This window comes from Protopterus annectens, chromosome 3.part0, assembly GCF_019279795.1.
Source record: "Protopterus annectens isolate FY-2018-M chromosome 3.part0, PAN1.0, whole genome shotgun sequence".
Classification (NCBI taxonomy): domain Eukaryota; kingdom Metazoa; phylum Chordata; order Ceratodontiformes; family Protopteridae; genus Protopterus; species Protopterus annectens.
The window spans coordinates 947,482,838-947,507,795 of NC_056731.1; the positions used below are offsets into that span (position 1 = coordinate 947,482,838).

General features: G+C 41.1%; 1 protein-coding gene across 1 annotated transcript in view; it reads left to right on the forward strand.

Moving 5' to 3' along the window:
• Positions 1 to 24,958, forward strand: part of LOC122796643 (copine-3-like) — a 1,386,610-nt gene that overhangs the window by 1,162,178 nt on the left and 199,474 nt on the right. Inside the window, exon 12 of the mRNA XM_044065280.1 lies at positions 2,587 to 2,641. Within this exon, the coding sequence (XP_043921215.1) occupies positions 2,587 to 2,641 (55 nt within the window). The remainder of the gene's footprint in view (positions 1 to 2,586; positions 2,642 to 24,958) is intronic.

A 24,958-nucleotide genomic window follows, 5' to 3' on the forward strand; every position in this document is an offset into this window, starting at 1 on the left:
TATATCAGTATCGTTCAGGGATTCATTGATTGCCTCCAATTTGCAGTCATTCATGAACTGTGTCAGCCAAAAAATCACCTACATTTTCCTTGACTTCTGATAAATACATGTCCAATGGGAGAGGACTTGTGGTACACTGGTGGTGACTGGTTTCTTGCTAGAGGTAAATTCACCCACTTTGACAAGTATGTGTCATGTCAGTGAGCTATTTGGCTACCCATCTGGTGATGTAGGGGTTTATGCCCAGATGAGGGAGTTTCTGTATAATACTTGAGTGGGAAATTGTGTCGAATACCTTGGCCAGATCAAGGTAGGCAGTATGTACAGTCTTTCCCTCATCCATGGTCTTGGTTACCTTCCCGAAGAAGTCAACCAAATTTAACAAACATGATCTACCCTTAACAAACTGGAACTGGGTAAGGTCCAGAGTCTGGAGATTACCTATGTCTTTGTTGATAAGATCCATGATCATTCTTTCCATGGCCTTACAGATGAGGCTAGTCAGGCTTATGGTTTATAAATCCCCGAGTCAGTTGATGGTCCCCCCTCATGCAGCTGGATGACTGTTGATGTTTTCCATTCTGCTGGAACATAGCCTGTCTGACAGCTGTAGTTAAATAGGGATACAAATGGGGCTGCTAAGTCATGTTTTAAGTTATTTAGAAGGCAACCTGGGATGTTGTCAGGGCCCATTGATGCCATGTTTTTAGCCTTAGAGAGCTCAGAGATGACCTGCTCTCTTGAGATTATAGGCTGAGGAATGGTAACAGGTTTACTTTGAGGACAACCAGTGGGGACAGGCGGTGAAGTTTGATCCTAATTAGTCAACTAGCAGGTTGGCTATTTCCTCTGGTTGAGCATGGGTGGTGCCATCTACAATCATCTCTGCACATAGCTGGGTATTCCCCTTAAGATTTTGGACATAGTTAAAAAAATGTTTTGTGAGTTTCCTTGGCTATTTTGCTTCATAATTTGTTTTTTGAGGACTTGACTAAGATTTCTGATTTGCTAGTTTAGACTAGTGACTGATTTCTTCTTCTGCTGAGCATGTTCCCACTCATTTTGGACATTAGAGTCTTTCTTTGGTTGTGTAGCCTGTTTATGCCAGGGATCCATCAGTGTGGCTTTTTTCTGGCAAGACCTGGGTTTAATCCAGTCCAGTACTGCCGATTCTATACAACTGCTTAAGTAATAAATGACAAAGGTTTAAAATCTGGCCATAGTACCTGTACTGCCACAAATGTGAATTAAAGTACAAGACTGTGGCCCAGCAGGGTTTAAAGTACAAACAGATAGCTTTTACAAGTAATACTGTTGTGGACATAGAAGTGTAGAGTAATGCAGAAGCGCAATCTTCACACAACTGCTAATTAAAATGTAAGACTAAGGTCCCAGAACAAACTAAAACATGAAAACGGGGTAAGATCGCTTGCCAGTTGGCTGAAAGACAGAACCCGAAATGTTCACGTGTTAGATGATTCTTCACATAGTGTTAAAGCAATCAGTGGAGTTCCCCAGGGGTTTATACTGGGTTCCCTCCTGTTTGACATCTACTTGTCTGGTTTCAGAATTGATAACTACAACTTTTGGTAACTAAATCTGCAGATTAGTGTAAAGTGGGTGTAATTGTTAAAACCCCTTCAGATATCTGTATTCATCAGAAAGAGCTTGCCTTAGCTAATGCCTGGTGTGCAAAATTTATTTATTTATTTTTTTTGAAAACAGAAGTTGCACACGATGTGCGTTATGGAGAACACACCCATGCGAAACATAAAGGTAATCAGTGATCTGGAAGCTTGGGCCAACAGTTTCCTCTCCTTTGGTCATCACATGGCAGTTGTTGTCAGGATACCCTTCTAGTTGCCACAACTAGTAGACTGCCTGTATTTAACACTGATCAGGCAGGTCTGTAGAGGCTGTTTAATACCTTCACCGGAACAACTTATGCTTACAGCAGAAGGACCACCATCTTTAGTGCCTAATTTTGCCTTCATTAGTCGTAATTTATTAACTGGTATCTTTAGCTCAGGTAGTTGGCCTACATTTTGCTGCTGTAAATGTGTGTGATTTTACTGCATTGGTTATACATTGAATATTGCTTGTACTAAAACTTGTCTTTTTAAAATTGTCAGTCCTGGTGCCCTTGTTTTTCTGTTACATTTGTCCTGCATTGTGGCTGAAAATGGTCTCTGGATCAGCCTGTCTGCCCTGTTAAGTAAATAAACGATTAATTTGGGATCTGAAAGTGTAATGCATGTAACCTGTCTTCTTTACTTCAATCTCCTTTAGAATATATAGCTCAGATTTTAAAAATCCTTTTCTAGAGAAGAACCTTTTTTTCTAGAAATATACATCTGTGTCTGATTTCCTTTCTTGAATATGATTTAAACATGGGCATCTTTTGAGCTTGAAAAGTTATCCACTGAACAGCTGTACAGTACGTTTTTACTTAAGAGTTATGCAAAGCTGTGGAACTTTGAAATATAAAATATGTTATTTGAACTCCTTTTTATTCTGGTAATTTGTATTGCATTGTTATTTCTTTGAAGCCTGCTAAAGATAAATTAATGGTATTTTTCTCCACAGAGATAAAATGTTCCCAGCATTTGGATTTGGTGCACAGATCCCTCCTTCATGGCAGGTAATGAGTGTTCTTGATTTTACTTATAAAAGCATGTTATAGCATTTTTTTATCAGTACTGTAAATGTTGCTGTCATATATGGTTCCACATACTATAGATTTCCAATTAGAGTGAGAAATATGAACTTAAAAACACTAGTCCTTTAAAAGAAGTGCATATATTTTAATAGTTACGGAGAACATTAAAAGCATATAGCTTCAGTGAAGACGTCAGGATTTTGAAAACGGCATATGATGTGGGACAGTTAAGGTTACAGTAAGTAGATGGGTAAGTATAGAGATAATAGTTGAAAGGGGTATGTAAGGCAATAGTAAATGCATGGGTAAGTAGAGAGATAGCAATTGAAAGGATGTAAGGCATGGCTGAGTATGGCATTGTTTGTATTGGTATAAGTGCTGTTCAGATAGTGCAACAAAGAACTTAGAAAATGAAAAGTGTGTTAGAGAAAAGGTTGTGTTGTCAATTATTTTGGCATATGCAGATGATACAGTTCTATTAGCAAAAGAGTGGAGTATGGATGAAGGAAGTGGTGAAAGGAATGGAAGCGTTGCTGTCAATTCTCGCAAGAAGTCAAATCGGGAATTTAATTCCCCAAATAGACCAGTCAGCAGTGGATTTTCCCGGGATTCTATGTGGGACCTTACCTGTTTGGCATCTACTTTTCTGAAGCAAAAGCCAATACCAAAGGGCTCTTGCTGATTAAGTTGCAGATAACTGCATGCTAGAAGCAGTCATTGAATTCCCAAATGACTTAGCCATCCTGCAGGAAGGTTTGTCCTAAATAAATAACTGGTGCCAAAATCATGGACTGAAACGTAATGCCAAAAATGCATTATTGTGTCATTTGAGAAGTCATCTACTCAATGGAATTACCCCATAGACAGTGCACCAAGAGTTGACCCAGTTCAGGATTTTGGAACTTACGTGGACAGTGACCTAACTTGACCAGCATGTATCCATTGTTGTAAGAAAGTCCTTCTGTATTGCATAGCTTATAAACAAAGGGATTGTGTCTAGATCTAGGGATGTCATTGTCCCCCTTTACTCAGCCCTCAGTAGGCCAGTCATTGAGTATAATGCACCCCATTGGCATTGTATCTGTCCAGGCACATGCAACAACCGTAATGCCTTCAAAAATACCTTACTAAAACAATACAAGGCCTAAAAAGCATGTCCTACATGGACTGACTCAAAGCCCTGTTTCTGTACTCTTTCTTACAGACTGCTAAGAGGTGACATTGTGTTTATCATACAAGGCAACCTCCGACCCCGTACTGTTGTATTTACTGCACATCAGCAAGTCAAATGGCATCAGAAATACTCTGTCTAGGGATCTAAACCTCTTCTGCGACATCAACAGAACAGATTAGAGGGGCAAGTATATCTTGTATAGGATACTGCTGCTGTGGAATAGACTGCCTCTTCACTTAAAACAAAGTTCATCCCTGTCCATATTCAAGCCCAATTTGTATCTGTGGATGTTTAACAGAATATTTACCCCAGGACTACCCCTGTACAGAGGACATGAACAGAGGCAGCTCCTGAATGCTTTATCTTATGCATAGTTCCCCTTAAGTTATCTATGGTATGATGTCAGTTATTCTCATTAGGGGTAAGATAGACAACTCAGATAGAATGTTATGGTGAGTGCATAACTTCTTTTTATCGACCATCTCTAACCATATGAGATAGATTAATTCAAGCACAAAAAGAGAAAACTGGATAGGCTTGGAAGCTCGCAAGGGTAGTTAGCTTAGTACTTACTTATGAGCCTATGAATAATAGATTTGAAGCTAGATAAAAAATGTAAATGGTTAGGAGAAATGTAAAACATAAGATGTACTTCTATTCTTATGTTGCAGCATTCTTGTGGGATTTTTCCGCCTCAGGCAACCTATACGTCTGCTCCTATACAAAAGCTTCAGCTTGGCTGTTGTAGCTGCATGGGATGTCACACGTAGGGCCATAAACCAGGTTCCTTAAATGAGATGTCTGCACGCACAGACCCCAGAACTTTCCAGCCGCACATGACTGATGCATCGTGTGCTTTGCTCCTTCAACACAAACGTCTAAAGATCTAAGTACCCCGTTGGGGATATTTTCTTCTATTATCTTGCTAAGCTTGGTTTGTTGTAGCCAATGTCAGCAAAAAAGGGTAAATGCCAGTGCTGGCACCAGATTCCCCATAAAGATTCGCGTGACAGCTGCGTTTTTTGCTTAGGCCAGGAGCATGACCACAACACCTGCTCCATTTGCCAATCATTTGTACCTAAGACCCTATGCAGCCATCTGGCCGCCCTTAATCTTTATTTGCAGAACCAACAGCTTAAGCATTTAGCCCTTAGGATGAATCCCAATTCAGAGGCATCTACAGAACCTCCGCATAGGAAGACCAAGTTTCCTAGGCCCTCTTCCTCTGCCTCTCAGCTACCGGACACCCAGCCATCTTCTGATTCAGGAGTTGAGGGACACTACAAAGAACAGTCATCTTCAGCGGCAACCTTTGTGGAAGCCGTTTTGCAGCCGACAACCAGTACATACAATTGTAGTTGAGGGGGAACCAGACTTAACAGAGCCTCCAACCGGGATCCCTCCTCTGGAAGCTACTTCGGTTCTTTTGGCATCCGACTCCAGGCCTACGCCAAAGTCCACCCCATCCAAAAAGAAACAAAAGGCCAAATATTTGACCATGACTAAGGAAGGCCTACATGACTAACAGTCTTTCACTTCCTCCTTGATGCAGGCCTTTATGGCCCTCAGGCCTTCAGCCTCATCTACCTCTACCACTGCTAAGTCCTAGACCTGCTTCTGCTTTTTCTCTCCCTCCTCCTAGCACTGAGGATAGGGAAGAAGAGCAAGACACTGACTTCTCCTCTTCTGAAGAATCCATCTGTTACACTTCACAAATTGCTTCCCCTCAGCAGTATTACTCCCTAGATGAAGAATCTATTGAGGGAGACTCTCCTCCAGAGGATATTACTTTTGGTGAAACTATCACCAAAATTAAAGAATATTTCAAATGGGATCCATCTCAAATGTTTGAAACCCAGAAAAGGTACTTTGAATTGTTACTGGTAGAATCCCCCTCACCTTCTGCTATCCCTCCTGTCATCCCTGCATACATAGATGTTTTTCCCTCTGCATCTAAGACACCAGATTCTCAGCCACCTGCCCCTAAACACCCAGACCATTTTTACAAGGTGCCTGAGGAACAGAAATGTCTAACCAAACCAGACCCGGCTGTGATTGCCACATCTGAACAAACAATCCAGACTCATTCCATCTGCCTCACTCTTACCCACTGGCAAAGATAACAAATCTATGTATAGGATTGGTAAGAAGGTTTACACCTCTTCCAATTTGGCTTTTAGAGCCATCAACTGTCAAACTCATATGACCAAATTTGCTTTGGACCTGGTCCCTCAAGCTGCCACCTTATTAGCCAGTACTCATGACTGCCCCAACTAAAGCTGACATTTCTTCTAAACTTTCTCTGGATACCCAAGTAGCCAGAGACTTTATCAGATGCAGCTATGATGCTGCAGAGGCTTCTGCCCACTCTGCAGCATCTCTCTGTGTTCTCAGGAGATATTCCTGGCTTAGACTTCAGCACTTGCCAGGGGACTTTAAGTCTAAGATACTGGATGCCCCCCTGGACTCCAATTTCCTCTTTGGAAAACAATCTGCAGATCTGTTCAAGAACCTGCAAGAAAAGAGTAAGAAATTACAAGACATTAAACATTTACTGGTGACTCCCATCCCAAACTACTATAGGAACTACCCGGCCAAGGCCACTTTTGTGAGGCGTAACCCGGCCCTTGCTGGATCTGCCTCTTCCAGGCCCAGAGGAGGTACCAGAAGGCCTACCTCTTCCAGGACAGCTGCCCCTCAGCCCCCCAGGCAGCCCGTTCAAGACAGGGGAGGCCCCAACAATGTGTGACTGCCTTGCCCCCCTACCCCTCTCTGCCCGTCTGTCTCACTGCCTGCCCTTTTGGAAAACCATCACCACATACAGATGGGTCTTGGCTATCATTCAAATAGGATACTTCCTTTCTTGGAAGAAAGGCCACCCCTAGGAAGCATTCCCTTTTCCCCCCAGAAACCAAAGGCATCTTTTGCCACAAGTCCTGACAGACCTTCACAATCTGGGTACCATAGAACCTGTCCCCTCAGGACAGGAAAGAAAAGGCTCCTACTCTTGACTGTTCCTGGTCCCCAAAAAAGACGAACCATAAAGACCAATTCTAGACCTTTCCTTCCTAAATCTATTCTTACAGGTACACACCTTCAGAATGCTGTCACTCCCAAGCCTCCTCCCTCTCATACCGGCCAAGGCATTTCTGGCCACATTGGATCTAAAAGAGGCTTACTTACACATTCCCATACTACCCTCCCACAGAAAATGTTTACATTTCTCTGGACTCTCCTCTCATTTCCAATTTACTGCCTTACTATTTGGTCTGTCCACTGCCCCCAGAGTATTCACAAAATGCCAGACACCTGCCATTGCCCATTGCAGAACTCAGGGAATTTAGATTTATCCCTACCTAGATGACATCCTGATCCTGGCAGACTGCAAAGAAACCCTTTCTGCCCATCTGCTATTCACCATGTCCCTTCTACAAATCTGGGGTTTACCCTACAAAGTCTGGGGTTTACCCTCAACCTCCCAAAGTCATCCATAACCCCAGAGCAAGACAAGATATTTCTGGGTTGCAGAATCAGGACAGACCTAATGAAGGCTTTTCTACCCCATGACAAAGTCAGCTCCCTGGCCTCCCAAAGTCCTGTTGCAGACACATGTAATCACTGCAAGGCAGTTTCTAAGGACCCTGGGCCTTATGGCAGCAACCATCCCTATCCTTCCACTTGCCAGATTGCATATGCGAAAGCTACAATGGTATCTAAAAAACATTTGGTCCCAGCACCAGCCTCCCCTGGAACAAGAAATCACACTCTTACCCTGCCTAAAGGCAGAGGTTCACTGGTGGATTCAACAAGTACAGCTCAATCCCGGCCTTCCCCTTCAGCCCCCACTTCCAACTTGGGTAATGCATACAGATGCATCAGACTCAGGATGGGGAGCCACCTTGGCATCTTACAGGGTTCAAACAGAATGGCACCCTTCTGTAAAGGCCAGACACATCAATGTGAGAGAAATTTCAGCAATTCTCCTGGCTCTGAAAACCTTCAGCCCCCTGCTTCTGCCAGGTGTGTTCCTAATAGTTGCAGACAACACCACAGTGATGTGGTATCTCAACAAACAGGGAGGGACAAGAGCGTACCTCCTATGCAGACTAACATTGCAGATTTGGGAGCTAGCGTCTCCCCACAACCTGTCCCTGCAGGCATCCTACATCCCCTCGCAGGACAACAAACAGACAGACCTTCTGAGCAGAACATCCTCCCCACAACACGAATGGATGCTGGACAGGACAGTCTTCCTGGAGGTATTCCTCAAATAGACCTGTTTGCCTCCCCCCAGAACAGACAACTGCAGACCTTCTGCACCAAGACCTACTCTCCTCTAGCATAGAGAGTAGACACTTTCAGCATCTCTTGGAAGGGGAAGTTTCTATATGCCCCCCCCCCCCTTCTCACTGATTCAAAAAGTCCTCCTGAAAATCAGGAGAGACAAACCAAAAATTTTGTTGGTGACTCCATACTGACCAAGGCAGCACTGGTTCCCCCTACTTCACAATCTAGCCAAGGGCAGTCACCACAAGTTACCCCACAAGGTGGACCTTCTGACACAACAAAAGGGCACTCTCATCCACCCACACTTGCAGATGCTGTCACTGTGGTTGATAAACTTGTAATTCCCTTTAAGCACCACTACTCAGAGGACATGCTTTCAGTCCTGAGGGAGGGCAGGAAACCTACTACAAGAAAATCATACCTAGCTAAATGGAAACAATTCTCAAATGGTGTCTGGACAAGGATAGGGATCCATGCATTGCAAACCCCCCCACCCCAGTCCTAACTTACATGTGTCAACTTATAAAAGGTGGACTATCATACTCTTCAGTTAAAGTTCATCTCTCCGCAATCTCAGCCTGCCTACCCCTAGAACCACCCCTGCTAGCCAGGCTTAATGTTAAGCTTTTCTTAAAAGGGGTCCTACACATTAGGCCTCCAAGAAAACTCATTTCACCACCATGGAACCTGAACTTCATTCTGGAAAAACTAACCCAGCACCCTTTGAACCTTCTGGGACAGCTACTCTTCAGATGTATACATGGAAAACAATCCTGCTAGTGGCCATAACTTCAGCCAGAAGGGTGTCAGAACTACAGGCCTTAATGGCCTGTCCCCCTTACATGACTTTTCACAAGGACAAGGTAACACTTATAACTAACCCCTCCTTCATGCCTAAGGTAGTCAGCGATTTGTCATTAAACCAATCTATTCATCTGCCCACTTTCTTCCCCTCTCTCACCAACAAAGGGGAAAGGATTCTTCACTCCCTGGACATACACAGACTGTTGAGATTCTACCTGGACAAAACAAAGTCCATTAGGAAATCCACTCAACTCTTTATTTCATACCACCCCAGGGCTATGGGCAAGGCAGTCTCCAAACAAACCATTGCCTGCTGGATCAGAAAACCCATTTGCTTCTGTTACTCTTACCATGGCAAAATACTCCCATTAGGAGTCAATGCTCACTCCACCAAAGCAATGGCAGCCTTCAAAGCCTTCATCAAAGGACTGGACACTGCTTCCATTATGAAAGCAGCTACATGGTCCACCATACACACCTTCACCAAACATTACAAACTTGACAATGTCTCCAGAGCACAAGCAGGATTTTCCAGGGCAGTCTGGCAGGGATTCGTAGAATCAGTCTCTTCTTCCACCACCCTTCCTTCCAACTAAGTTGTGGTACTCTCCCACAACAAGAATACTGCAACATAGGAATAAAAGGACATAGAATAGTCGTGTAAAATCTTACCATAACCATAGATGTCCTTCTCTTCCATGTTGCAGTATTCCTTCCCTCCCTCCAAAATCCCCTTCTTTCTTTACCCAGTGCAGCATACCCTTAGCCTCCTGGTACCCTATTCTCTTCAGTGGGAGCCTATGAAAACTACATAAGGACCTTATGGCCCTATACCTGACATCACTGGCATACACTCCTGCTGGGCGTTATACTCCTGCTGGGCTTTCAAGTTCTGAGGTCTGTGTGTGCAGACGTCACATTTAAGGAACCTGGTTTATGGCCCTACATGTGACGTCCCATGCAGCTGCAACAGCCAAGCTGAAGCTTTTGTATAGGAGCCGACATACGGATTGCCTGAGGTGAAAAATCCCACAACAAGAATACTGCAACATGGAAGAGAAGGACATCTATGGTTATGGTAAGATTTTACACAACTATTCTTTATTTCTTTTTTTTTTTTTTTTATAAACAGAGATTAAAGTTGTAGGACTAAGGCTTTTATGGCAATAGGGCAGTAATTTAAAAGAGATAAAAATATCTTGGGGTTATGAATGTCACAGTTATCATTAAGAAGAAAGTGCATTCGATAAACACATTCGTTCTGAAGAAATTAGGATACTTAATAGGGATATGCATTTCCAGTAACAGATAAAACACAGTCTGCAATATCCCTTTAAATTTTTAGAGATGACATTGAATTCAACAAAAATGGGGGGGGTGTACAGTAAGGTGGAAAAAAGGTTTAAAACTTTTAAATCCAGTGGTCTGTTTAGTTTACCATTTGCCTGGAGTGTTAAATTGAATTAGACATGAAAAAATGATGTGTTTAGCAAGAGTATGATATTGTAAGAAAGTAAGAATGAACAGTCATGAAATAAATATGTTAAAAGAATAAATAAAGAAATCGAAGACTATCATAAAAGAATATTATAGAAGAAAAACATCTGTGGTGAGAAAAGATCAGGGTATAAAAAATAATGATAGGGTTTCTTGTGTTGACGAATGGGAAAACATGAGTGATGTGCTAAAGCTTTTAATGATATGTGAAGGTTTAAAATGAAGAACAGAATCAAGATTGATTGTGAAGCTTGATCTTAGACAAACTGATTATTAAACGTGATTTGATACTAAAATTTATGATGAAATTTATAAAATTGACAAGACGGTATTTGTGATTGCACTAAGTATATGGAAAGCAAGAATAGATTAAGTGTAGAAATGGGTAGATGTTGAAATAGTCAGCAAAATAAAATGTTGGTTATGGTAGGTTATGGTGGTGGTGCTAGCGAATGCTTCCTGGCAGAGAATGGTGGGTGATGACTCCAAAATGGTGGTGGAAAAGTGAGAACAATATGGAAGCTTTGGAGTAATTCACTAATTAAGATGATGTGTTGGTCACTGTTCTGTTTATTGGTGGATGTTAATGATGACCTGTTAGAATAGTTGCAGAAGACGAGCCTGAGACTGGCAAGGAAATATTCCAGGATGATTTAATTGAAAAGAAATTTCCATTGCAGTCTGTAGACTCTATAGATTATTGCTGCACAAGTCTTTTTTGCCTTTCATTGCTGAACTGTGCTGAGATAATATGCAAGACTGTTGTTATATCCTGTTGTTTTATGCTGTGAAGAGAGGAAGATGTGCTGGAAGGTGTATGTTGTATGGTCATGTGTGAAAGGAGATAACTGCTATGCCGAGACATGGTGAAGATTTCAATAAAGAGAAACTTGCATATAAATAGGTATGGTTTGGGGGATAATGCCATTAAGCTCTTCAGCTTTGTAGTCACTGCTTTTAGATCCATTCTTCATTTGGTATATAAAAATGATGATATTTTTGAAACTCACAAACTAGCTTAAAAAAATTGTAAACTTGTTTTATGCAGCCAGATACAAGTTGCCTTGGCAAACTTATTTCAGAAGTGATGGTGCAAGCTAGAAACAATCACAGTTTCATATTGATGATATTTGCAAGGAAATATTCAATAATTTTTAACAAACAGCTGCAGAACTGCAACTGGTGTAAATAAAACTGCATATAAAGGGACTATGGAACAAGAGAAGCTTGGGTGGCATTGAATATTAAAGTAAATGGAGTTTGTCATTTACCAAGCATTTGTTTAATTTATGAATGCAAAGGTATCCTCAGATATTGCAGACAACCAAATACATGTTTTTAATATGACAAACTTTATTATTTAATTAGTAAACATCCTTGTAAGTTATATAGCCAGTACAGCGAGAATAGTAATAACCAAAATAATGTAGACTTTTTTGTAGTATTTGCAGTCCAGAGGGACATTTGTGTTTTGACTATAAAATATTTAAAAGTCATGATGTTGGCCCTAGTGGATCATTAATTACAGCCTTCAAATTTGTAAGCAATATGGTAAACAATAATGTGAGCTAATGAAGGAGGTAAGGACAATGTGAAAAGCAATGCTGTAGAAAATAAGGAAACGGAATACTGTGAGGAAAATATAGAAGAAAATCAAATGAAGGAAATGGAAAACTGGAAATACTTTTTTTTTTTTTTTTATAACTTGAACAAATGTTAAATCAGTATCTAGGGGGGAAGGAGAGAAAAGTGCAGATTCTGGTACTTACATATGTAGTGGTAATCCTTTCACTATATTGTGGCTTGCTGGTCTGAGTTTGCTTATATTGACTATGAGAAGGTCTTAAATGTGGTTTGATCTTTACGGTGTGCCTTCCATTGGCTGGATCGTGGTCCAACAATGCTGTCAAATCTTGTCTAAATTGCTTGGGACCAGTTTTTCTCCGGACTGCTTAGCCCATCTTGGAGAGGGAATTTTTGCATCAGTATCAAAACAGTATTTGATTACTCTCATTCTGAAGTAGTCCATTTTATGCTCAAACCATCTGAGGAATTACTGCTAATGTTTTTAACCTTCCTTTTATAAGCAATATTATTGACAGTGTGGTATATGTGCAGAGCTGTTCTTGTTTAACATCTGCAGATCTCTTGATTCAAACCGGTTTAATTTAGATTTAAGCACAGCACTGAGAAAACACTTATTAGAGGTGTTAATGACCTTCTTAAGGCTTAATATCAAAGTTTTTTTCCTAGCATCAAAGTTGAGTATTCTACCTGTTGGGCCACTGACACTTAGAAAAAAATCTTCAGTTGCAAGTTTTTATAAATGTTTAATTTAGTTTTTATTTTCTTTTTCCTAAAGAGCATGTGAATGTGCTTGCTTTTATAAATGGTTTAATTGCTCTGTTAATGGCAATGATAAAAATAAAAATGTAAGAAAACTAGGTTTTTCTGTCTCCTAGAAGGCAGTAGCCAAAGACTTAGGGTAATATGTTAGATGCAATAAAACGTCTGTCCCTGGAACCTGATATATTTTAATATGAGTAAACTAATGCTGACTAAAGCACCTAGTGCCTGTTATCCCAAGTGCTTTTGGAATAAAGATTCATTTGAGCACTCAGTAGGTGGATGTCTGCTTTAAGTTCCCTTTTTTCTTTATGACCATACTGTCTCAATAAGGGGAAGTGACTGAGGTTAGTTTGTTGTTTGTTAGTGGTGGTGGTCAGTGATACGGAGTGCTCAGGAGCCTTCTCCACCATGAGTGTCTTTTTCTATGAATCTGCTCTGAGACTTCAGTGTGGTCCATTAGGAACTTCATAGACTCCCATGATTCCGTTGTTCCATCTTTGGGTGAATATCCAATAAATGTGTGTGCAACCTTCAGTGACTGAATTCAGAAGGCTAAACAACCAGTGCAATACCAGCTACATTATAATTGGAGTATATTTTGATGTTGGTTGTCTACTTGTTTGTTGTCTGTGTAACTATTTATTCAAGTCACTGACTGTAATTTTTTCTCTACATGAGTGCTTTATCTTGTTATATAAGGTAATTATGTAAGTTTCATCAACCCACAGACCATCTACCATAGAGATGTCTGTGACTAAAACAGTGACAAGTTGTCAGTCTTCCACTCCTTGATCCTCAGGTTGTGTGAGAAAGATGAGAAGTCCCTGACATATTCAACCAGATTGCTTCCCCTGTTGGTTTGGATACTTATTCTGGAGGTGATGATTGTATGCCGTTTGGAGAAACTTTAAATCTAATGAAAGTTAATTTTCAAAAATAGTACCAAAGAGTTTTCCTTACCAAATAAAAAGTATGCACTATTGCTGAAGCTTTCTGTGCCCAAACCACTTGCCAGAACTTTCATAACTTCATCTTTTGAGGATGTGCTTGCTACATTTTTCCTAGCATCAAAGTATAAATCACCTTCTATTAAAATAAATAAATAATTTGGATTTATATTATTGAAGGGCGGTTTGTTTATAAAAATTCAGTGCCTGACCCTGCCATAATTGACATGGCTACTTCAGAATGAAAAAAACTGAGGTTCCAGACACCTATCTAGATGATAAAAAATGCGGACCAGGTTTGGATATGTTTATACTTCAGCTACTGCATGCTTTTGGGCTACTAATTATAAGATCTGTAAAGTGCAGTACCACAGTAAAATCCTGAAACAGGTACATGACCTAGCATATTTTCATCAGAGAAAAGATCTCACAATTTGCATGTACAGCTGACTAAGTGGGAACCCATAAAAACAAATGTAGCTACAACAGTAAATAGCATCAGTGCTGTTGCCACTGAGGCAGTTCTGAGAAGAGCTACATGGCTAAGGACAAATCCCTCACCTGTGAAATTAGAGGGTCAGCTCCTAGAAATACCTTTACAGGAGACCTTTCTATTTAGCCCCCCTTGCAGAAGGCATTAAAGGAATTATAGAAAGAGGGAAAGAACACAGAAAATATCAAGTGTATATTCCACTTTGCAGTTCTGAATTACTATTGGAACTTTCCTGTCAAAGCTTGGCCCTTCTTTCTGAAGTTAACTAGGCAGTGGCAGTACAGATAAAAGAAACATTATCGGGAAAAAAACAGCAAACATGGAAGGCCAAACATCATCCACCCCAGAGTAAGACGAGGCCCTATAATAATGGTTAATGATGGTCTCTTCTGTCACTTGTCTTATCCTTTCCCCATCTTGTCCCTAGTTGTAAAAAAGTTACTGTGTGTCATGAAAAGGTTTGGGTTTGTTTATGTAGTTTACTTTTGCAGCCCATCAAAAAGGAAACTCACTGTCTTCAAACTAAACGTGATGTCCTTTAGTTTGCCAGTCTCATTTTCTAACTATCATCTAGCCTGTTTTAGCTTAGACTACCCCCAGCCTGTTCAGGCACCTCATCCTCAGCTGGTCAGTTACAGATATTTACAATTGTGTTCAGACTGTGACCTTTCTTCTATGTTTTTTGCAGTTCCCTCTTGACTGCACCGCAGATGATTCTGGTAGTCGCCAGTACTGTTGATAAAAGTTTCTTCCTGTCAAGTGCATTATGCCTTTTGTTCATGTTTTGGAGCTTTGGTAGGCTCTTGAGCTTCAAAGTCATTGTATGGCTAGGCAAATGCTAGAATGCCATTGTTGAAATAGTCATCAGCTGAAAAAGAAACTTAAGCTCAACCAACATTATTCATACAGTCTGAAGTCAGCCAGAAGAAGGAAGTGTTCTTGTCAAGAAACCAGCAATGCTGTTTTGAATAGTGAGCAGATAGTACAGTTCAGCCTGCCTTACTAAATGGAAATTATTTTCTGCCTCCAAGTAAAAGATTGCCACTGCCGACAGTGATGTTATGCCCTCTGTGCAGAGGTAAAGCTGCCATCACCATCTTTGTCTGATGTACCACTGTCAGGTGCCCTGTTCTGTGATGGATGACCCTATAACTGTAGCACTTGTGAAAGGAGACAAAGAGACATCCGTGCATGACATTACTGATATGTGACAGTGCCACCACTCCTTGATGCACCATGTTCCAGGTTGCTGTTGTGCAAATAATGGGAACACATGTATCTTGAGTGGAATGCCATTGTCTCTGTCTCCCAGATATGTACTGAGAAGAGAGATAATGTAGTTGCGCATCCTGAGCTTATGGCACATGTGCATCACCAATAGATGCATGGAATGGTGAATCTAGTTTGGCTGCCGCATCCAACCCTCCATATGTCATCAATGTCCATTCTGTCTCCCTAGACAGGGACAGCAGAACACCTCCTCCATGGCAGTCCCTTTACTCATAGCCATCCTCTCCTATGTAATGATCTTCTGTCAAGCATGCAAGAGAATGTCAGTGGCAGTTTGCTGGACCTAATGGACTGCCTTTTGTGGCCACAAACAGCATTAATGTCTGCTATAAACTCATGCCATGTCAGAAGTCAAAGTCCCCTTTTATCCGTCTGCAGTATCTGCTGACCATGCGCATGTGGGTCTGCAGTAACTTTTCCATCTCTGCCTGGAAGAACTATTCTAGGCACTTTTTTCTTTTGAATCCATACTGCAACCTGTTAATGTGGGCACATATATATCCACTCATTGACTGACCATAGATCTGTCATAAATGGAGCATATTCTGTGGGCTGCACACACTCAAGTTGGATATATGCAGCCTTTAATCACATGCTTTTCTATAATACACATTCATGATACAAGTCCTCATAGAGCCCTAGTAGGACAGTATGGGAATGAGGCGTATACTAGCTTTCACCAAGTTAGCAGCCTAACAATTCATGGCCATCACCTGATCCACATGTGTACACTTAGAGCAGTATCAATTAACTTATGTGCCAGTCCTACCTCACACTGTCCAGATATGTTCCATATGTGATGCAAATACTCTGACAGTATTCATGGCAGCGTTATTCTATCTGTCACTGCTGCATAACAGAGTTCGTAGTGCACCACACACAGCCCCACAGCAACTGTCTCGGTGGACCTATGCTGTCCTCACCTCGGACACAATCCCAGACTGCCTGTCATTGCTACACACCCTGTTCTTAATAATACTTATATCTATATCTGTATAGCTCTCTCTATATACATGTATCTCTCTCTCTCTCTCTCTATATATATATATATATATATATATGTACACATATAAAACAAAGAGTTACTTTTAAGTATGAGAAGTTAGGGAAAAATAATAGCTCTAAGTGTTCGTTCAAGTTAGGGATCTTCTTAGAGAAACATAAAAGCAACATTCTAAGTTATTAGTTATAAATGTTAATGCATTTAAGCCCTAAAGTGTTTAGTTGTATAGTATTATTATTATTATTTGCTATCTTTTGCATATAGTCATTTTTCTTTTTTTAACATAAAAGATTTTTATAGTACTTTCATTTTTGCTCTATTTTTATGCTTGCACACAATTATGTTTTGCATCCTTGTTAATGCTCATTGATTTTTTTTTTTTTTTTTTTTTTTTGGAAAAACATGTCCGGTCTTCAAGAAACTTTAGTGTTCTCCTCTGCCATCTGTGAACACATTCCTGTTACCAAAATCTTGTTTACAAAAAATGAATTGACAAGTGGTTAGCAGCTCTTATGTATTATGAAGTGACAAAGATTTGTTCAGGTAATTAGTCCTTCAACAAATCATTTAAGCCATACTCGGGACCTAATTTTCCTACTAGACATGTTGATCTCACACCTGGTGAAGGAGCCATACTCCCATTTTGTGGTTGCAACTTGTTTGTCAACTACATCACCCCTTCAGTTACTTTCAGACGACACTCATGCTGATGCAGAGTGCATCCATGAGTATAATACGTCATGGCTGCTACTCTGGATTTGCATGCACTAGGTCATGTAATCCTTCCCTACTGATGGGCTGGATGGAGTTTGAAGCATTATTGGAGGAAGGCAGGTCTTTGCAGTGACGGGCTTAATCTGGAAGAGCACTGTGCTGTTTTTCCAGACTGGGATCTCTCATAAAAAGGTAGTGTTCCCCTACAGATAGTCCGCCAGGATTACCACTAATGAGACCCGTCTCTTTATGGGTGATGGGCAGTCTGTATAGCCAAGTGAGTCAGTCCACCTATTACATCAGTTTAAAACAGCTGTTTTTTTTTTTTTGTTTGTTTTTTTACCAAAGAGGCTGCCACAGCTAGCTCTGCTTTTCCTCTGGCAGGTTCTGTTGGCTATTTAAGTGATGGTTTGTGTGTCCTCATATTTGATGAGCTCATGGGTGTGATTTCATCTATGTTTCTTACAGCCTGTGAGTGTGATCCCATTACAGCCTGCACAGATGTGCTAGGACCATTCACTTGTAAGATTTTGGAATCCTGTCTGAGGACTGAGATTTTTTTCATCTGTAAGAGTCTTTAGTTATCTTGGTCCTCAGTAAATCACCTTTGGCAACCAGAAGTCTTGATAAATATCATCTTGGAGCTTCCTTTTGAGGATAAGGTTATCAAGAAATTCACTTATATACAGTTTAAATCTTATTTAATAGTCAGCAGACTTGTGGACCCATATTAGTCCAGATTTCTTACTTACTGAGACTGCCCTCATTAGGATAATAAATGATCTGATGGCCAGAAATCAACTCCTTTATTCTTTTCTACTCTTGCCTGATGTCTCTGCAACAAATAACACTGAATCAAAGTCCTCATCAAATATTAAGTTCTGACTGTGGTTTGTCCTTTGTAGTGCTAGACTGGTTTGTCTCTTCATCTTTGTGAATGCTCTTAGAGGATGGTTTCAAGCCTTTATACCTGATGTTCTTCGTATTTCACTGTTGCAGTCATTACATTTGGGTAATCTGCTGGCAGGTTGCCCTCAGTCGGCCTGAATTCCAAAATCTTGGGTCCTGCGTCGGTTGCTGTTTCCCCTTTCATGACGTCAGGTCATCAGGGGTATAAAACATGCAGCCGACGCCATTTTCTTTAGTCTTTCTTGCCGCGCAGTGCCCAAAGCAGTAGCATTTCGCAAGTGCCAGTCGACCGACTCCTGAAATATTTGAGTGAGTTTCAGAACCGAAGTCTTCACTAAAGCTAAGTACCCCGGTGGAGAAACTTTTTTCTTGCTCCATACCGATGTCAGAAAAAGTTAATAATTGTCTTACTTGTGGGAAGCAAATACCTCATAAAGATTTTCATTTATACTGTATTCCTTGCCTAGGTCCTGATCACAATGTGCCTGGCTGTCGGTTTTGTGCTAGATTTAACAAACGCACTATTAAGCATCGGTATATCTTTGCCTCAAAGTATTTTGGAAACAGATTAAACTACCCAGAAGTGTCGTCGGATAGCAATCCGACTACCGGAGTATATAAAAAATGCAAAGAAAAGGACAAAGAGAGACAGTCGAGATCCAAAACCGATGATGAAGCTTCTCCTAAGCCAGTCGCCGGTACTCAGTGAGGCACTTTCAAAGCCCCTAACACCCACTACTTTAGAGTCACAGGCCCTTACCGACACCCATGTGGAGTCCAGCATGCCACGAGATACTCAAAATATTGGCCCCACGGATGTATCTCCCTCGGATGGGTCCGGAGCCGCTGAGCAGGCATCGACTTCTGAGGGTGTATTCAGGCCTCAACATTTGTATATCAAACCAACAGCTGCAAAACCAAAGACAAAAGCAACTTCTAAAACTAAAAAAATGGACGCATGAGCCACGTGCACAGGCCTCTATGCCTAAAAAACAGATGATCAGAATGGCTGAAGACCTTATTACCTTGATCAGGGGTTCCCATCCCCCTCCAATCCCCCTCCAGATAAGAGGCCTAGGCAAGATACTAATTATGAATCTTCATGTCAGGTTTCTATTTCTTCTGATTCCTCTTCTGATCAGGAATTAGCTATACCTCCCTATGCGGATCCTGATGCAGAGGAGTCTATACCATCTGCATCACAACCTGAGGATTATTCATTTGGAGAAACCTTGCATACTTTGAGGGAGCATTTTCATTAGGAAAGTCAAGATTTCTCAGAATCAAAAAAAGGCTCAGGGATTTCCTTCTTCTCCCTCAGCACAGGCCTTTAGCCATACCCCCTGTTTTAGACATTGTGGATGATGTGTTTTTGGAGTCAAGTTTGACCTCTGACTCCTTACCTCCGGCTCTCAGCAAGCCTGACAGATATTGCAGGGTCCGTGACTCTCATAAATTTTTATTTAGAAATCCTGCTGCTGATCCTGAAACTATTTCACAGGGTCCAAAGGGAGTTAAGGCCTCAACAGCAAAAAACCCTACCCCCTCCGACAGAGATTCAAGGGCACTGGACAGATGGGGAAAAAAGGTTTATACATCTGCAACCTTGGCAATTAGGGCCTTATTCCCTGCCTACAACAGGAGTTTCTGTGGTGGGCAAAGGCATGGCACCAAAACATGGGACGGGCCTTCACTCTTCCCCCTGCCAGCCAAACCTTAACAACAGACGCATCAGTTTATGCCTGGGGGGCCCACATGTCGGGAAGATGCATTCAGGGCATATGGACCCCAACACAAATGCATCTACATATCAACCAGAAAGAGATGCTAGCTGTTCAAAATGCCCTAACAGCCTTCAAGGACTTACTTCATCCAGGACAACTACTGATAAAGACGGACAACACCACGGTCATGTGGTATATAAACAAGCAGGGGGGCACACACTCAAACCCCCTTTGCAGATTAGCCATGGCAGTGTGGGACACAGCTTTGACTTGCCAAATACATCTTCAAACTCAATTCCTGCCAGGAAAGCAAAACACTCTGGCAGACTATTTAAGCAGAAACCTTATGGATCCTCACGAGTGGAAACTAGATCCACAAGTCTTCAGCATGATGACAAAGAAATGGGAGAGCCCAGACATAGATCTATTTGCCTTGCCTCAAAATTATCAATTGAAAAGATTATGCACAAGGACTTATCACAGACAAGCATGGAAAGTGGATGCCCTATCCTTCAGTTGGAAAAACCTATCAGTTTACGCCTTTCCTCCTCTGCCTCTTCTACCCAAGGTCCTCCTAAAAGTCAGACAAGAGAAGCCAAAGATGATATTAATTGTCCCGGACTGGCCCCGCCAATACTGGTACCCAATCCTAAGGAACTTGTCTCAATACCCAGCTTGGACCTTGCCTCAAAAAACACAACTACTGTCCCAGCAAAACAATCAGATCCTGCACAATCAACTACATACTCTGAACCTGGCAGCATGGCTAATCCTGTAATACAGACGACACCTCTCAGTAAAGCTGTGATGGATGTCATTTTGGAAGCCAGAAGACCTAGTACTAAAAAATCTTATGCTGACAAATGGAAGAGATTATGTGCTTGGAATCAAGCACAAGGAACTGATACAGCAGAACCACATATTCCTCAGATATTACAATACTTAACTGAGATGCTTGACAAAGGCCTATCTTTGTTATCAATCAAAATCCATGCCTCTGCCATTTCAGCTCATGACAATACTGAGCCACCAATCTTTTCTCATCCTTTACTAAAGCAGTATCTTAGAGGAGCCAAAAATTTAAGGCCACCTAGATCATCACCATTGCCTGCATGGGACCTCAATTATGTGTTGGAAAAGCTCACCCTGCCTCCATTTGAACCATCTGCTACCGGTGATATAAAGTTCTTATCATGGAAGACAGCTGTGCTACTAGCAGTTACTTCAGCAAGGAGAGTTTCAGAGCTACAGGCCCTCATGGTTGTAGAGCCTTTTATCATATTTTACCCAGACAGGGTGTCTCTGAGGACAAATCCTACTTTTATGCCTAAGGTCGTTTCCAGTGTGGCTCTTAACCAAACAATTCATCTGCCAACCAAACAATTCATCTGCCAACTTTTTATCCAAATCCGCAGAACAAAGGAGAGAGAATTCTGCATTCCTTGGACATACACAGACAGCTAAGATTCTACTTGAGCAGGACTAAAGCTGGAAGAAAAACTGAGCAATTACTAGTGTCATATGCTGCAGGATCAGAAGGAAAGGCTATTTCAAAGCAGACAATTTCAAAGTGGATAAGCCATTGCATTAGTTTCTGCTACTTACACTATGGCAAACCTGTGCCCATGGGCATTAGGTCTCACTCCACCAGGGCTGCAGCTACTTCAGCAGCCTTTCTCAGAGGAGTACCAACCAAGGACATTCTAGAGGCTGGTACTTGGAGTTCTGTTTACACCTTTACAAAGCATTACCATTTGCCTCTCTACTCTTACATCCAGGGCAGGCTTTGCCACTGCAGTGCTGCAGGGCCTTATAGCCTCACCTAATGCTATTTAGCTCCATCCTCCCAACCATAGCTTTGGGATTCTACCCAAATGTAATGACTGCAACAGTGAAACATGAAGAACATAGTACAGTCGTGTACAATTACCATAAATGTAGATGTTCGAGTGTATTCACTTTTGCAGTCCAGGTTACCCTCCCACCACCCCCCTGTCTTTCTACAGTTTATCTTTCCTTCTCTATCTCCTACAACCAATGTGGTGTGTTTGCTTGCAGATGAAGGTAAAGTTTATATTGATGCATGTATATATATATATATATATATATATATATATATATATTTAGAATATTGCTACCTTTTTGGGGGCACCTGACATCAGGGGCAAGAAAAACTAAAGAAAATTGTGTTGGCTGCATGTTTTATACCCCTGACGTCATGGAAGAGAAGACAGCAACCAACCGACGCAGGACCCAAGACTTTGGAATTCAGGTCGACTGAGGGCAACCTGCCAGCAGATTACCCCAAATGTAATGACTGCAACAGTGAATACACTCGAACATCTACATTTATGGTAAGTGTACACAACTGTGCTTTCTTGCAGAGGATGCACTAACTTACCTTTATTTTGGTTAGTATATGTACGTATTTGCATATATGTACATGTGGATCCATTTCAGATGATCGAGTTTTCAGACACTCAGAATTCGTATGGTTGAGACCATAAGAAAGAGTTTGCAAAAACTAAAACATCCAAAATAAAAACCCTCAAAAATCTTTTTTCATGTTTTTGCAAGGAATAAGCCCCTTGCACGGCCCCACAACCCCTGCAAATTAAATATATCACCTCTGAGATCACACTACAGTGAGGAAAAGGGTAAATTTCCCATTCCGACTGTACCACAATCATAGGTTCATAGAATGATACTAGGCTATTGGCCCAGAGGCCCTTATAAGCCTAGCCAAGAAAATCACCCATATTCCCACAAAGTCAGCACCTGTTTTCCCTGTCCAGCATGGAGACAGGTGGGATCCCAGGGGTATATTTTCTATTTCCCATCCAGTTGTCCAGGTTCCTCTTAATGAGGGCTAGTGAGGTACTCTGCTTGACATGGAGAGGGAGTCTATTCCACAGATGGGGAAGTCATTGGGATACAAATCTATCCCGCTAACAAGTTTTGTTAATGTCACAGACCAGGTTGAAGCCTTGCATGCGGGCTGCGCAAGTGGAGTTTGACTTACGGATATGCAGCAACTACAATAGTACTGAGTCTGAGACTGCATTGTATGCCAGACACAGGTCACCTCTGAGCAGTCTGTACAAGATTGAGTAGAGGGACAGGGAATTTAGCCTGTCTGTTTAGGGTAGGTGTTTGAGACCCTGGATTTTCCTGGTCATCAACCTCTGTGGTCTCTCCAACTGCTGCATGTGCTTGGCGAGGTACATGCAGAAGAGGGCATTGTACTCAATAATGGGTCTGATAAGGGAGGAGTGCAGGGATATTATGACTTCCTTGTTTTTGGATGAAATACCCTTACTTATGAGGTGGGCTATGTAGAAAGCCTTCCGTACAACAGAGGCAACGTGGTAGTCAGAAGTCTGGTTGCTATCAACCTGGGTGCCCAAGTCCCTCATGACGTTGTTATTAATGTGATAATTATGGGGATGCCATTTTCCCCAAAGAGGATAATGATGCATTTCTTAGCATTCATTTTGAGGCCATGCTTCTGGCATCAGTCATTAGTTTGGGTAAAGCTCTCCTGGAGGATGTTCACATCACTCGGGGAACTTATGACAGTGAAAACACAAACGGCCAGCATAATTGAGGTGAACCACCAATAGTTATTTATTGTAAATACAATTAAATAGAAAAATACTACGGAACATTACATTACAGACCAGTTTCGGCAAAAGCCTTTTTCACTGTAAACACAAGTAAGAATAAAAATGATCACCCACAGTATCACTTAAATACATAGAACAAGGCATATCCCCCAGTGAGCCAGTTAGCTACCCATCTGGTAACGTGGGTTGATGCCTAGCTGGGAGAGTTTATCTTTTATGCCCAACTGGGGAATAGTGTCAAAGTTTTGGCTAGGTCAAGGTAGGCAGTGTGCACTGTCTTCCCCTCTTCCATGGCTTTGGTGACTGTTTTGAATAAGGCGACCACATTTAACAGGCATAATATCCCTTAGACAAAACCAAACTGTGTGGGATCTCCATTCAAAACCTTCGGTCCATATACACACACACACACACACACATATATATATATATATATATATATATATATATATATATATATATATATATATATATACACACACACATATATATATATATATATATATATATATATATATATATATGGGTATACTTCTAAATTTCAAACTTTATGGTCGAGACCATACGATCAAAATTTTGAAACTTCAAAATTTAAACAAAAAAAGTTTTACATTTTTGCAGGGGAGCAAGCCCTGCTAATTAAATATACCAACTCCGAGATCACACTACAGCAAGGAAAACTATAAATATATAGTTCTGTGCTACATGGCATTCTCCATTTAAATGGCTCGAATTTTCAAAACTTTGATCTTATGGTCTCAACCATAAGAAGGTCAACATTTTGAAAGTTATCACACACACCCACACAGACACACATTTACATTTCCTTTTCTTTTCCATTGAAAGCCACATTAATTCCCAAATGTATACATTCCTTCTCCAGACAGAGTTTATCTTGATACCAGTGGTGTCTAATCTTTCCAGACAGCATTATCAGATATTGCTTGGGCAAGATTTTGAAAAAAAAATCATACTTAATATATAAATCAGTAATTAACCATCATCAAAACTTACCCTTAATTTCATATATCCCCATTTGTCTTACCTGATCACAAATGCCCAATATACTGTTGTTTCTCATCCAACTTTTCTTAATTTCTTTCCCTGTATTCGCAGTACCCTTTCTTGTAATGCATGTAAACGTACAGTGATTTCTTTATCTCACTGCTAAAACCCTCTTTCAGCTCTTAGACAATTGTGCCCATAAAATTACCTTCAGACAGTCTGTGCCATATTCCTGTCCTAATCCTAGCCAGACCATGTGCCTGTAACATCATGTTCAGTGTGTGCCATGTTCCTATCCGAATCCTAGCCAGGCCATGTGCCTATAACATCACCTTCAGACAATGTGTACCATATTCCTATTCTAGTCCAAGCCAGACCATGTGCCTATAACATTACTTTCAGACAATGTTTGCCATATTCTTATCCTAATCTTAGCCAAACCATGTGCCTATAACATCACCCTCAGATAGTTTGTGC